The sequence below is a fragment of the Populus trichocarpa genome, chromosome 1, assembly GCF_000002775.5.
Source record: "Populus trichocarpa isolate Nisqually-1 chromosome 1, P.trichocarpa_v4.1, whole genome shotgun sequence".
In the NCBI taxonomy this organism is placed as follows: Eukaryota; Viridiplantae; Streptophyta; class Magnoliopsida; order Malpighiales; family Salicaceae; genus Populus; species Populus trichocarpa.
In genome coordinates this window covers 39,953,957-39,969,423 of record NC_037285.2, presented here as the reverse complement: position 1 = coordinate 39,969,423, position 15,467 = coordinate 39,953,957, and the positions used below count along the sequence as shown (strand labels likewise).

General features: G+C 34.7%; 2 protein-coding genes across 5 annotated transcripts; one reads left to right on the top strand and one right to left on the bottom strand.

Moving 5' to 3' along the window:
* The first annotated feature begins 2,517 nt into the window (after window positions 1–2,517).
* Window positions 2,518–4,028, top strand: LOC7491354 (uncharacterized). The gene is made up of 2 exons (XM_002300399.4): window positions 2,518–2,942; window positions 3,479–4,028. The coding sequence occupies exons 1-2, from the start codon at window positions 2,695–2,697 to the stop codon at window positions 3,909–3,911; spliced, it is 681 nt and encodes a 226-aa protein (XP_002300435.2). The 5' UTR covers window positions 2,518–2,694; the 3' UTR covers window positions 3,912–4,028.
* A 586-nt stretch (window positions 4,029–4,614) lies between these two features.
* Window positions 4,615–12,348, bottom strand: LOC7459121 (ubiquitin carboxyl-terminal hydrolase 15). Of its 4 annotated transcripts, none has more exons than XM_024603156.2 (13): window positions 11,997–12,348; window positions 10,868–11,286; window positions 9,026–9,816; window positions 8,802–8,947; window positions 8,582–8,670; window positions 8,048–8,133; window positions 7,785–7,947; window positions 7,543–7,666; window positions 7,239–7,396; window positions 7,027–7,111; window positions 6,500–6,712; window positions 5,640–5,701; window positions 4,615–5,508 (listed from the first exon to the last, which is right to left on the bottom strand). In XM_024603156.2, exons 2-13 carry the CDS (start codon window positions 11,152–11,154, stop codon window positions 4,902–4,904), a joined length of 2,811 nt encoding a protein of 936 aa, XP_024458924.1. In that variant the 5' UTR covers window positions 11,155–11,286; window positions 11,997–12,348; the 3' UTR covers window positions 4,615–4,901. The 4 variants fall into 4 exon arrangements, with proteins under 4 accessions (XP_024458924.1, XP_024458932.1, XP_024458919.1 ...); XM_024603164.2 differs by having other exon boundaries at window positions 8,802–8,950; window positions 9,209–9,816; window positions 11,997–12,347; XM_024603151.2 differs by having other exon boundaries at window positions 8,802–8,950; window positions 12,058–12,347.
* Window positions 12,349–15,467: the final 3,119 nt, after the last annotated feature.

Here is a 15,467-nt window from a genome sequence, read left to right as displayed (position 1 = left end):
ATCATAAGTACCTGCTTTATTCATCAGTTTCCAATCTGCCCATTTCTTTATATTTCAATTAAAGAAAAACCCAGAAACATAATAAGCCAACTTCGACCTCAAAATCAAGTTTTCCCATCATTTACAAAAAAACAAAACAAAAGGACACTCAGATGAGTAAGGCAAACATCAAATGCTGACCCAGCCATGTAACCACCACCTGCAGCAATACGCTGGGCAGTCAGCAATTTGGCATAGATTAGGATCAGCCGCATTAATTGTTTCCTCATGGTCCCTTATTTAAACTTTTGATCTAATACAAAAAAAAAAAAAAAAAACTGTTCTCAAAGTACCGTGCTTTAATATAGAAAAACCATGTTTTGAAGAAAAAATAAATTTTGCGTCAGTGCAATTCCATATCAAACCTATCGATTCTATGACTGACACGATGCTAAAGCTATTGCATGGAGTAGTCCTCTTCAGCGAGTATCAAACAAAGATAGAATGCAAGCAAACAAACACTGATAAATATTCATATTCGTTTATAGTAAGAAAAAACAATTGGGAGTTTTATATAAGTAAAATCCGTAAAAATCTCAGATACCAGTGACGAGAGAAAAGACACTGAAGAAAAGGAGGAGGAGGAGGAGGAGGAGGCAGGCAATGGAATTAGGGTTTTAATTTGAATTAGGATTGGCCGTTTTAACAACGACGATGTGGCCGTTCGTTTATATGTCGTGTAGTTCTGCTTGTTATTTACTTATTTGGCCCTATAAAGATGGGAAATCCCCAACTTAACCGGGTGAATATCGACTTTTAAAAGGCATCTCTCATCTTTTAAATTTCTCAATCAAACCCTTTACTGCCGGTCCATGCACACCATTAATCCTTCCATGGTGTTCTACGGTCGTTAACTTTTGAGTATTCTTTGGAATATACTTTTTATGTTTAAAAACATCATAAGAAATAAAATATATATAAAGAATTAAATAAAAAATATTTAAAAAACAAATATAAAAATAAGATTAAGAACCGAAAACATAAAATTGAAAAAAGCAAGTCCCACCAATCTTGTCTTTCCTTGCTTTATAATTACATATTTATTAATTAAAAATATAAATAAAATAATTAATTATGAAAAATCAAATAGTAAAAAAGAAAATTGGAAACCACAGAAAAATTGGATTTTTTTTTAATCAAACACATGCGAATCCGGGTTTGTGGTTTATGATATTTTGATTTTCATGGGAGAGAGAGTTGTGGGTATGTTTTTTATGTGAATTTTTATATTATTAAGTTTATGCCCTTATTTGCTTGCATATATTTTTAATTTATAAAGTTAATATTTCTATGCATAGTTTTTAGACCCTGTCCAAGCCTGGGTTCCGGGTTCTGATCGGGTCGCTCGGGTCAATTTTTTTTAATCAAAACGACGTCGTTTTAGTGGGGAAAAAAAGTCAACGGGTTGCAACCGGGTTTTTGACCAGGTCGCCGAGTCACACCGGGTTTTTCCTTCCCTTATTTTTTCTTCAACTCGGCCTAGTTCCAGCCTCGGATCAGTCGAGTTCCGGGTTGACTCGCCGAGTCAAGCCGGGTTTTAAAACTATGATTCTATGTGAGGGAAAAGAATTATTGATGGGATCTAAATTTTAATTTTATCTCTATTTTTTCAGACAAAATTTAGGCAATTGTTTTGTATTTCCCTACTCAGGGACGCGACAAAGACAAAAGTTTTAATGATATTTTTTCCATCTTCTTTTTTCATAAAAAAAAAAATTAAAATTAATGTGCTATACTTATTAATTACGATATTTTATATGGATCATTTTTCACCATTGAATTTGATTAAACAACATAAATCAACTGCACCCTATGCATTCCGTCTCTTATCATCTTACCTCAATTATATGTTTGTTTTTGAGGTTAATTTGTTTTTTAAAATATATTAAATTATTATTTTTTTATTATTTTCTAATTTATAAAAATTTAAAAATTTCAATATATTTTTAACTAAATAATATATTAAAAAATGGATGGTGCTTTGAAAAACTCAGGAATCTCTCGAATAAATGTTATGAGGGAAAAATTATTTTTTAAAATATTTTTATTTAAAAATATATCATAATAATATTTTTTATTTTTAATATTAAAATATCAAAACAATAAAAAATATGAAAAATATTAATTTAAAACTAAAAAATTTAAAAACTTTTAAAAACATGATTATTGAGCAATAACAAACAATAACGAAGTAAGAGTAACTCAAATAGAGGTTTGTTACATTCAATTATTTATTTAAAATTAATAATTTTTTTATAATGTTTTGATGTATTGATAATAAAATTAAATTTTAAAAATAAAAATTATTATTTTAATATATTTATAAAAAAAAAAACATTTTTTTAAAAAAGACATCAGCAATCATCTTATTTCAGTTGCCAATCCCAATCTCCGCATTTGTGGTTGCCATTTGCTTTCTTGTATGAAGATGATAATGTTACACGTGTTTTCACAATAGCCACTGCTGTTATCCAACAAATTTGTAAATCAAAGTCTCCACTCTACAGTGGCTGAGGCCCGAGGGTGCTCAAGACGGCTTCATTAATTATTCCCCACAAAATCCTATAAATATGTGGATATACCTCTTTCTTCCTCTTGAGGCTGAGCGCTGAATTCTCAATATCCTTTCTGCCACTACAAATATCTGGTTTTAGCATGTTGAAGCTATCATTTCTCTTGACCCTTCTCTCAAGTGCAAGCTTTGGCCCCTGGCATGATGAGGCTAAGAGGAGCGGCGTTGCGATATACCCACCTGCTTGCACCAGCATAGAATGCCCAGTGTTTGATGTTCTTCAACTTGGCAATGGCTACGAAATTCGTCGCTATAACTCTTCTGTTTGGATGTCCACCTCTTCTATCCAAGATATCTCCCTTGTTGATGCCACCAGAACTGGATTCTTAAGGTAACTTACAAATCCTCTCTCTCTCTCTCATGGAGGATTGTCTTAATTATGCATCCAGAATATTTTCTCTCTATCAATTATACGATTAAAGAATTTTTATTTTTCAATTTAACCATTTTATTGATTACCTATATGTATTGAGAGATTCCAGATTTTAATGTCACGTGGAGCACATCATTTATTATATTGTTAAGAACATTGAAGGAAAATCACCCTTCAATTTTCTCTCTTCTAGTAAGGATCATGCGGGGAAGATGCGGATACTTAACAGCTCGGTTAATTGTATTTAACAAAATGATCTAATTGAGAAATAAAAATTCTTTTTTGTGACAATTGATAAAAAAAAATATTTGAGTGTCTAATTGAAACTACTTTAATAGTTGGATGGTAAATTTGAGGTTTGCCCTTTATTTATTTATTTATTATTATTATTATTATTAATTACCAATTTCTTAATGCTTCTAGCCCTCTTCCGAGGCAAGTAGGTATCATATAAATCATGCTTTTGGAGCTAAATTGTTTTATTTTACTTGCAGGCTATTTGACTACATCCAAGGGAAGAATAGCTATGAAGAAAAAATAGAGATGACAGCTCCGGTGATCACTGAAGTATCACCCAGTGATGGACCGTTCTGTGAATCCTCATTCACTGTCAGTTTCTATGTCCCAAAAGAGAACCAAGCTAATCCACCTCCAGCGAAAGGCCTCCATGTTCAGAGATGGAAACCGACATATGTAGCTGTAAGGCAATTCAATGGATTTGTCACTGACTCAAATGTTGGAGAGGAAGCTGCTGCCTTGCAAGCTAGTCTTGCTGACACCATTTGGGCTGCTGCCATTGAGAAAAGCCGTCCTGATTCCACTACCGTCTATACTGTTGCACAGTACAACTCTCCATTTGAGTTTGACAACAGGGTGAATGAGATATGGATGCAATTTTACGTAGAAGATGAGCTGCTGGTAATGTAAGAGGAGATCATTGTGTTGGTCATTGTAGTGCGAGAATAGATAAATATATCCTCGTGAGAAATCCTAGGCAACAGCTATTTGTCATATTGAATAAAATTCCCTCTGTTCGTCTAGTCACATATATCTAGTTATCTACCGAAGAGAAACAACAATCGTATTAATATTTAGACATAGGACTCGGGACTTGATTCCACTTTCAAGTCGGTTGATATCTGCTTGCAGCAAGCAGTTTACAACATTCAAGTTCTTCCATGAATGGCAGGAGAAATTTCCCTCGTTCTTCCATGCTTTAAGGTATGCAGTCCAGTTGAAGAAGAAAAACATTTTTGAAACTGCTACGGGTTTCATTCAACAGTTTCTGATAATTCAAGTTCTTGGTAGGATCAGTGTCTTTCATCAAGTATAGTAACGTAGCAATTTGCTCTGCAAAACCAGAATTTCCTAGGAACTATTAACAATGCCTACGAGAAACTCATCTTGCTTGTTTGATGATGAACATTTAAATTCAAATGATGGCAACCTAACCAAATCCTAAATAATGACAACCATGCAGTAAAACTGATGGAAAGCAGTCCCAAAACAGGAAAGAAAATTGTCAGTCATATTTCATTGCACATCAAGTTAGATTGAGAAAAATATTGACCAGGCTAACAACTGTCAGGCAGAGATTCACTCTTAGCAAATATAATATGAGCCAAGCAAGTGAAAAATTAGTTTTCTATTAGGATTATAGAAAAATACTAACAAACTAAAACAAACGGGGACACTGGATATGCTGGCACTTTACAATTTTCAATAATAACAAGAATATTCCTTTCCTAGGGACTCTAAAACAATCCACATGCCCCAATCAACCAAGTATTGAAAACAAAAATTTTGAGGTACAGCTTCTACCTAGCCAAGTCACTAGTCATGATTAGGGATTTACACACTATAGTCTGCAATGACCAGAAGATCAAACAAGACCATACTTTGTGATTCTCCCATTTCCTACAGACATGGTGCAGGAACTGTCCGTGAGGAATTGGGTTGATGAATCACAGACCTGTGTAGAATTCTCTCCTTTCCATGCCCTGGAGGTTGGGTTGATGAGTATGAATCCAAAACATGGCCCGTCTCCAAGATGAACCTAGTTTGTGGCCTACTATATGAAAATGTTCTACGGCAAATAGTATTCCGGTAAGATGATTCTGGAGCATACAGATCATTGAAAATTGAGGAGAATGTATCTACATTGCATGCATCAGCATAATCTACAGTACTGAAAGAGTCTCTGGTGCTCTCGGTTGTGAAAGATGCCTCGTCTGAGCTTGTAAAAATGGACCAATCACTTGAGGTAGCATCAGAGAAATCCATCACCTGTGTGATATTTTTGCTTGAACTCCTCCTTGGAATGCCATTAGCATAGTTGGCAAGGCCAGAACCATTTTCTGGTTTGAGATCCAATGAAACCTCTGGGCCAACACAGTGGCTGCTGCATCTTCTCTGTCCTTGTCTTGAAGGTTTCTGAGTTCTTGATGTGCAGTGTCTTGAAGATACAGGAACTTGTTGCCCGATAGGTTTCTCACAAATTAGCTTTTGAGGGCGAGTACAGGACCTAAGAAACAAAAACTTGCAAGAAGTTGAGGGAAGCATGGACAAATGTAAACATTAACTAGCAGTAGAATACTAGAATTCGTGAAAAGAAGAGACCAAGTAATTGTAGTGGAATTCAACCCAAATATCTACCTCTTGTAAAATAAGATGTATGCTCCTTCCAACATCACCTGGCTCATTGATACTGGGTGAACCTGTTATGAAAGCATGATCCAAATCATTGAGATCCCAATTTGCAATATAGAATCTTATGGAAACAATTAAAACACCATAATTGTAAAATGCAGTTGATCTAGTTAAAGTTAATATCAATATGATGGGCAACCATGTGAACAAGAAAAAATGCAGGCAGAAGAGAGGGAAGGAGAGTCCACTTTCATGAATTTCATCAGCTGTGCAGGGCTGTTTATAAAAATGGAAAGGAAAAAAAAAAAAAAAAAACCTTAAAGGGAACAGTTTTAAACCTGCGATGCAAATAACAAAAACAATTGAAGAAGATTGATTTTTGCAGACAGGCGATGAATTAGATGATAGACAAATAGCAATTCTAATTTCTTGCCACATTGGACATGCTAGATGCACAGCCAATCCAGAATATCATGTCTATAAGATGCATGTTACTCTTAAAACCATATATTGTACAGATACAAAGGAATTGAGATAGCGGCCTGACTGTGGAGTAAATATTATAAGATTGTAGTTTAAACATCTCCACTCTTCCATTTGACTGGGATCTTCTTCTACTTTCCATCAAACCCATGACCCTAATCCAAACTAAGCCCAACTCCATCATCTCAAAGTTGGGTCAGCAGATGGAACCAAGGTAGATAAGTTAAGCATGAAACATGACACTGAATTATATGTTATTACCTTTTCCAGAAAAAAAATATGCAACAAAGCAAAAACATCAACCAGTTATCGTTAAAAAAATGAAAGAAAGATGGATGAACCAAATACTACAAAAATGAACTGAAATAAGGAAATGGGTGTACCTCAGTGTCATCTATCTTGAACCAGCTGCCTCGCAAATCTTTTACATATGCAACGTAATGTCCAGAAAAAGATGCATTCAGGGTATCCAAATGTACCACAACAGCATAAAGCATGTAAAGAGGAGGGACATCACCCATTCCAGTCATAAATGGGATCATATCCAGCATGTCAGGAAACGTGATACATTTGTTTATTTTCCCATATTTTCCCTCCTGGTGAAGCAAAACCAGCGATCAACGAAGCAAAATAGTCAGACAATTAAAATCATTCATTCATAAGAATAAATAATGTTGATGTGCTAGAAAGGGGATCAAAACCAACACAGTCTAGGTGGGTTGGAAACAATTAATTTTGTAAATTGCTACCTAAAACAAATTCAGTGATCATACCAAGACTCAACTGATAAAGTAAACTTAATACCGGGGGCAGGCTGGAATAACAGAAAGAAAGCCATTATAGACTTCCTGCAAGTAGATTGAACAAATAACAGAAAGAAAGCCATTATACTCAAATATGCAAGTGATACCTGGAATCTCTTCAAAACAATTGTCAGGATGTTTGGTGCCTCATGTATGCTCAACTGCTTCCTGGCTCGGACATATGCAGCACACCTTTTCATCAACATATTTTCAGAGCCGTTAAATTACTTGAGTGTTTTAACCTCCAAACCTTAAACTCTAACACATGCAATGGCAGAAAAAACACACAAAAAGAAAAGAAAGAAAAGGGTTGCCCCACCTTCCACATCTGTACATGTTTTCTCCATCCAATTCTTCAGGGGTTGTAAACTGAGTCAATGCATCTTCAAGTGACTCAACCCAACCAAATATCTCTAGAGTAAGGTCCATAATATTCTCATATCGCTCTGACTCATGATGACACCTCAGACATTTGACCTAGTAGCAAAAAATTGACCTCTTCATGATTGTTGTGTAAGATAACAGTCTTTAACTAAAATCAAAGAAACAGGAATGCACAGAAAGAAAGCAAAACATTTGCAGTGAAACGAAATGACAGTTCAAAGAACCAAATGAGCAAACACCTTTGACCTAAGAAGCCCACCAAAAGTATGCTGTATAAAAGTTGTTTCTTGCAATCTAGGATCAACCTTGTCTTCACCACCCAGTCTCTCCAAGCAAATGGATTGCATTGATGCAATCAGAAGCCTGGATGAAGAACACTCATAAATAGGAGGAACTAAATATGAAGTAAAGTGGGACTAGTATCTCCAAGATGAAATTTGGAACCAAGAGAAAAACATCAGCTAGTAAATCTTCAGAAAACCTTAAGAACTCGTGTGCATCTTCCTGACTTCCATCACCAATCTGGCAATTAATTTTACGCATATGAAGAAGGATTCTACTAGGAGATAGAGGGCCCCCACATTCTCTTAACATCATTACATGTTGCTCAAGTTCACACATGAGACACCAATCCTTCCCACAACCTAACACGCGTATGCAGATAAGAAAATTAGACATGTCCGAGCAAATTACTATTGTTCTTTTTAAATACCCACAACAGGAAAAACAAGAATAGAGGAGTACATGCTCTTGAATGTGATCTACGAAGCAAGAAGATGATCAGAGGTTTAGTGCAGGTTAAACATTGAAGGACAGCATTGGCATAGCAACTGCAAAATAGAAAAAGTGAGTAACAAAAAGGCACGGGAAAATAATCATCTTGTAGAAGTTCTTTGACATTCAGAAATAAGAGACCAGCTTGTTACAAATTTATATTACCTCGCTCCTATACTTGAATTTACAATCAAAAAAGGTAAAATAAAGTTTTGGTTGGTCTCGTCACAAGTAGATGTCAACCTTCATCAATTAAATGTAACTACCTAGCATATAAAAGTCAAAATTCAAACACATGATTTATAATACAAGCAATCCCACATGTTAAAGTTGACTGCTCATAATCAGTGATCAACAGCAGTAAAATTCAAAACAGCAGCTACCCCATGTTTAAGTTTATGAACAACAGAAGCATGTGATATTGAGATTCTCTTAATTTTACTTTAGTTCACAAACACCACTGCACAATTCTTTATTCTGCATCAGTGACACATCCAGTCATACCTGTTTCCACAATTTACAAGTCCTCTGGGTGTTAAGTTAATAACTTCGCAATTGAAGATCTTCACAAATTCTTCATAAGGGAACAGCATCTGAGATGAAATGATATAATAACAAGAAGTAGTATTCCATTATGACCTAATATACCCAGTAAAGTAACCAAAGCACACAAAGGAAGGATTAAAGTGAACTCTCAAAAGCGTAAATAGAACTGGAAACTAACCCTTGTTGTTTTGTGAATAACATTAATTTCTGCTATATCTTGTCTGGCAAGTTTTGTTGACTTCCTTAAACCCATCATCTTCATAATATCGATGCTTGTAACCCCATTGCTTCCTGGTGCAGGGTTGGCATTGCTCATTCTTGCAACTTCTGCATCACAGATGTAAAGTTAAAAGAAGTTTAGAGAAGAATTGAATATTGGTAAATTTAATCCATTAAACCTACTTGAATCATCTGTAAGTTGCCCTTTTCCATCTATTTCAGTATATGATTGATCTCCAGAGACTTTTATCTTTGATTTTGATGATTTAGAAGATTTGTTTCCCATGGGATGCAATCCACTATTAGCCTTCACATTTTCATTTGTAACTGGTGATTCATAAGAATATTTAGGTCCTGTCATTTCACCATTAAAAGAAGCTTCCGCATTAGAGAAATCTGCATTTGTTCCATATTTTCCAGCATTCAATGAGCTTGAGGAGGCGCAGTTGCTTCTTGATTTGGACAAATTCTGATGTTGTATTGAATACTTGTGAGTCTCATCCATAGCACTAGTAATGTCTTGCCCATTAACAAAAACATTAGAGATACTACTAGAAGAAGTTAAATTGGTGGGTCTGATTCCAGCAGTTTCTTGGGAAGAATCGAATACAGCCACTTCCTGTCTTCTTAACATTTCTTTGTTTGATTTGCATGAAACTTGCTTGTTTGTGCTTCTTCTGTGTAGCATCATAGCCTCTTGAGAGGTATCAATTGCAGGACAATTAACAGCAGCAGAAGCGCCAGTGCTTGATATGAGATGGACATTATTGACTGAAGGACCAATATCCATTGTAGGCTGCTTGCTATTATACCTTAAGGAAAATAAGTCCATGCCATCATTGATTGATAACCTCTCGGGGATGGATTCATCACATGAGGTAGCCATAGGAGATGAGCATGAACTGGTAGTTTCCAACAGTTGGCACTCTTCCTTATGGGCTTGCCTCCAATGAATTATCTGACACTTTCCAGAACTGCAGGCAGTTTTATGTTGAAAATTAACAAACTTGAAACAGGTTTGTTTAGTAGCTTATTGTTTATATCTAAGAGTAGGAGATGCACATCACATGCATTACTTTGTTTCCCCTCTTCCATGGTTGATGCTAAACAGACCATAAGAGACATGTCACTTTTGGGGGGGAAAGATCAAAAGAAAAAACAGGAAATCATGTTTACAAGTTTATTAACATGAACTGCACAAATATGCCACATGAAATGAACGACTAAAACTTGTTTTATATCTAGAACAAACCCCTGCATACATAGAGTGGAAATTTAGTCTTAAGTTTCCCATAGAATTAAATCCTATGCTTTTTAGTCTCAGGAAGGGCAACAGTTTCCCACAAGGTCAATGGTACAGGGAGTGAACAAGTAGATTTAAAGGTTTAGGACATGCGCAGCGAAAGAATGTTAATAAGTTGAATAAAAGATCTTAACTAGTGAAACTGGTGTGTTTATTTGCCTTTCACTTCTGAAGCCAAGGATTTATTAGACTATGAATTCATTTTCTCCAGATAGCAGACAGAAAATAAACAGATGAATACGAGGAAGAAGATCACTGCAACAAACCCAATGTAGCTTTGGTGCTTTGGTGATTACTGGTAAACTCAGCTAAGCTTCAGATGAATTCTCTACATTTGGCTCTTTGTTTCAATTACTTTCATAAATTAACACATTAATAAAACCTCCAAAGCTTTTTTTTTAAAAAAAAAAACGCATTTGGTACTCAGCCTCACAGAACCTGGATGGTTTTAAAGCTGACATATTCAATGTGCAATGCAAAGACTTGTCCTCAATTTAGAAATCTGATGACAGACATTATTTAGACAATCCATGATCAAGATCTTCGCATTTTTAATTGCTTTCTAAAATAGCGGAGTATGTGTGTGCACATTTAAGAAAATACACATATGAAAACTATTTCCTTATTGAGTCCAGGGAAGACAGGAAAAAAGGATCGTATAGTAATACAATACAAGTCTGTAACAAACACATTTATCTAGAGGAAAAGGACAAGTGAAGTACCAATATCTAACAGACTTGCATCTGGAGCAGCGGGTTGTAGCTGGACTAAAGCATCTGGCACAAACTTGAATTCCATTCTTTGAAGTAGACATGGGAGGAATGACATGGGTGGTAGCCATCACTTCTGCTCTACAAGCTTCTTCGGCAGCCAGTTGAGCAAGCAAACTTATCCTCTCTCTCTTCTTTGCAGACTCAGTCCATTTCCCAAGCAAAATGTAAGCAACCAGAGGAAGCACAACCAAGACAAGAAACAGGACAGGTATATCAGCTTCCCTTGGTTCAAGCATGTCCCCACCAGCATATTCATATCCAGTTTCCTCCCTAATCACTACCCACAATGTAGTCCTTTTGATCTACATAAGCTCAGCTAAATCAACATCCAAGGTCAAAAATACAAAGATCGTCCTCTTCCTTTCAACCTGCCAAGATTTTCAAGCCATAAGTCCTCTCAACTCAACATGGCATTAGAATAGGAAAGCACAATCTCCATTTTGCCTTGGAGTCAAACAAAAAGAACCAAACACAGATCCATAGCAAGAGTTCAACTTCAAATTGGTGCTTTTCAAAACAGTAACTTGTCTTAAATCAGAAGAGAGGCGAGAAATCTACTTTTTCTTTCCCTTGACAAAATACCACAAAAGGGAAACATTTGCTAAAATTTGCATAAATTATTCAAAAAACAGAACCCAAATCCGATCCGTTGGTTCACAAGGTCCCTTCAAACCCTAGTTTCAGTAACTAATAAACTATAAACAGTCTCATCACACAAAATATAAACCTTCAATTAAATGAAGATTGGCATTACCCATTTCTCTCCAGACCCCCCAAAGGAAAAATAAATTTAACCCAATAATAAAACAAGGATTTGTGGAAACCCCATCTCAAATTTCACATTCCTACATATTCTAATGGGCAAAAAAAAAAAAAAAACCACCCAAAAAATCCAACATTGTAAGAGCAAGAACCATAAAAACAACCTCACAAAACAATGCATGGTGTTGTTTGAGACAAATGAGCAAAGAAAACATACACATTAGTTCTTTCTGTTCTCAGATTAAAGTCCAAAATGGTTAAACCATAACGAATAAATGATAAAGAAGAGTTCACAGATACATAAAAGCATACATACCTCAAGTCATGCACCTTACAAAGAAAAAAAACAAGAAGAGGAGAGAAATCTTAAAGCCTACAGAGAAACAACAGTTCCACTTCCTTCTTCTTCTTCTTCAAAAAGATTCCTCCTCCTGAAATATTAAGCACACGATGCTATCCAAAACTGCACCAAATTCTCTAACTTCACACTTTCTTTGTACTCTCTCTTATTCACTTTTTAAAGGGTTTCTTCCATATCCTGCCACTCACTCACAAAATACATACGCGAGATGCTTTTCGAAGACGTGGCCGGTGCCCATTTAGCAGGCTCACATAGGGATGCTGAGAGGACAGTCTGATCGAGTAGAAACCGTCGGATGTGTTGAATTTTGGGGTGTACTTTAGGTCTTAACAAAAGAGGGCGGGACCCAGCAGGATGTTGCTCCCAATAATTTTAACAGGAAGCCACGTGTACGGGAGGGATCAAGCGTGAAGGATAAATGTTGTGTTGGGCAGACAGGAATTTTTGAATTCAGATGATAATAAAGAAAGAACAAAAAGAAAAGGTCTTGAGGGAGGAGCAGTGGTAGTACTATTCCAGTGTGTACTGTATAAAGTGAAAGAAAGACAGGAGGAGGAGTAAATACTAACAATTATTAAGTCTTGACCAGTGACGTACTTGGTGTGTTATGGGAAGAAGATGGATACAGCTCGTTCGTGAAGGGAATGTGATCTGCAGCCACATGATTCTCTACTCCACGACTACACTCCTCCTCCTTTAAACAGCCCTGATCAAGAGTAGTCTCTACTTTTAGTTTTTAAATTGTTTTTCTACTTCAAAATATATAAAAATAATATTTTTTTATATTTTTTAAAATTTATTTTAATACTCGTATATTAAAATAATCTAAAAATATAAAAAATATAAATTTAATTAAAAAAAATTAATTTCCTGAAAAACACGTTCACAAACAAGAAGCACTTTTACAGATCATGAATGTATACTGGACTTACTTAAAGTCAGTTTATTTTATGTTTAAAAGTATTTTTGAAAAAAAAATTTAATTTTTTTACTTCAAATTAATATTTTTTGTGTTTTCAGATCGTTTTGATGTGGTGATATCAAAAATAATTTTAAAAAAATAAAAAATATTATTTTATTTATTTATTTTCAAATAAAAAACACTTTAAAAAATAATTACTACCACACTCTTAGATACCTGTTTTTGGATGAAATCTTAAAATGAACCAGAAAATAGATAGATAGGTAGATATCAAGGGATAAAATAGACCGAAATGGAAGACAAGCCAGCATGGATCTTAAGCAATTTGATTAGATTCAGTATTAAAATATTATGATGATCATGTCAACTAAAATGAACTCTTATGATCACTCTTCTTTAATATATTATTTTCAGATTGGATTTCGGATTCTGAAGAATGACGTGGGATTCATGCATGTAATCATCTTTCATTAGGGTTGCAGTAATGGACTGTTCGCCAGCGGGAAGGGGAGACAGACAGCAGCCTAGGATCCATCTTCACCTTTTGTCCACTTATAAATACTATAAAAAATACAGGGGGAGCTTATGCCCTTACCAAATCCTGCCCAACCAACCATACAAAGGCTATGAATCAATTTGTTTGCTATTTTTGGTTCTAAAACAATAAAAAAACAGAGAGAGTAGTTTGCCATTTCTGCTGCATCAGACTGCGGTTCACTCACTGCTGTCTGGTGAAGATTCTACTAAGGTGACTTTTCATGGTTTCTTCCATCCCAGATAAATTCCTGAACAGCGGGTGCGGAAAGCTTCACTTTAATCACCAATGGCATCTGCACGCACCATGTTACGCATCAAATGTGCTCCAGTTAGTTTAATCTCTACATCGCACGTAGGAGGCTCGGGTTAATTTTTTTCAAATATAAAAAAAAATGTTAGATAATGATGTTATTTTTAAAATTTAAAAAAAAATCTGATACTCAGGTTATTGACTTGATTGGATTAAATAAACCTAGTTAATATATATACAGTAATATGATTAAAAAAAACATCTAGAGTAAACAAAGCAAAAAAACAATCGGCCATGAGAACTGTTTCTTCTTCTTCTTTTTCTTCTTTTTTTTAATAAAAAGAAAGCAAAGAAAAATGAATTTCTTTTTAGTGGGAGCTGGCAAGCTACCGACATGACGTCCATAATCCTACCAATCAAAACGACTTCCCAACAAATGAATCCTATTATGATGTGGGGAGGTATTATGAAGAAGAAGAAAAACCAATGATTGCATTATTTAAAGCCAAAAGAACTTCTAAGTGAATCGAAAAGATTTGTAACTTTTCATGCTTATGAAAAGATAGATAATAATTCGATATATTGCTTGATGGAGCCATGGAGGTTTCCCCTTTCCATGCTCTTAAGAGATATGTTTTGTTTGTTTGCATACCTAATTACTAATTAATTGGTGCCTGCCTTTCGACCTTCTCCTGCTACTAATTATTAAATATTTATCACATTCAATTAATTTCTAGTTAACCTTCTGACGACTGCCGGGCATGCATGGATGTATAATTAATTTAATGGCAATATTTGTATTCATGCCAAGGAACTTGAAAATGATGTGTATAAGCATGAAGAATATCGCATATACTACAATTTAATTGGATGGTCAACCTCTCAATTAATGTTGAAATGTTGTTCATGTGACATTTTTATTATTCTAATGTTTTCCTCCATTCCTTGGAGAGTTCATTTTAGCTTTATTTTATTAGAAGAGACGAATCTACATATTCATTTTTTAGGAGTTTCGATCCAATCTATCCTTGTATTTTTTATTATAGAGAAAATTATGTTTAACATCCTATAATTTAATAATAAAAATTGTGCTTGCGTATCAAGTTTTGAAAAAATTATAGTTTGTAAACTTAAAATTTTAAATTTGATGAAAAAACCAAACCGTACTCAGATATAATATATCATAAACTCAAACAAAAAAATAAATAGAATCAAGCACAATTTATCTCTCAATATATCATTTTATCTGTCCTTAGGAGGATTTGAATCAAAATCAAGATCTAGTGTTTTTAATCAAAATTTTCTCTTCTCATGGCAATCTGAACCTAAATCCAAAGCAATTAGTCATAATTTTTTTAAATTGACTTAGAAAAATCCCCAAGTTAAAGCTTAGGAAGAACTTTAATTTTTTTTTCTCTATCTCTTATTCTTGATTTGAGCTTTGTACATTGTGTTTTGGTTAAACGGTGTTATTTTGTTGTTTTTATTTTTTGGTTTGGACCCGAAAAGTTTTATTAGTTTTTTGTTTATGATCTAAGAGTTTTATGTTGATAAACGTTAGATGTTCCTCCATAGGAGACTGGAGTTATGAGGAAGGAAGTTACCAAGAATAAGCTTGAACTAGTATGTTACCTATCAGATTTCTAGATGATGTTTCTCCATTTTATGTATTCATATTGATTATTATATCCCTTTTAGAGTAAAACAAATTATTTCA

Bases quoted from the DNA above. Each gene is read 5' to 3' on its own strand.
- LOC7491354 (XM_002300399.4), top strand. From the start codon at position 2,695: ATGTTGAAGCTATCATTTCTCTTGACCCTTCTCTCAAGTGCAAGCTTT. The intron at 2,943-3,478 runs GTAACTTACAAA...TTTTACTTGCAG, and splicing joins ACCAGAACTGGATTCTTAAG to GCTATTTGACTACATCCAAG.
- LOC7459121 (XM_024603151.2), bottom strand. From the start codon at position 11,154: ATGCTTGAACCAAGGGAAGCTGATATACCTGTCCTGTTTCTTGTCTTG. The intron at 8,951-9,025 runs GTAGGTTTAATG...TCTGTGATGCAG, and splicing joins GCAACTTACAGATGATTCAA to AAGTTGCAAGAATGAGCAAT. The intron at 7,112-7,238 runs GTGGGGCAACCC...GTTGATGAAAAG, and splicing joins AACATGTACAGATGTGGAAG to GTGTGCTGCATATGTCCGAG.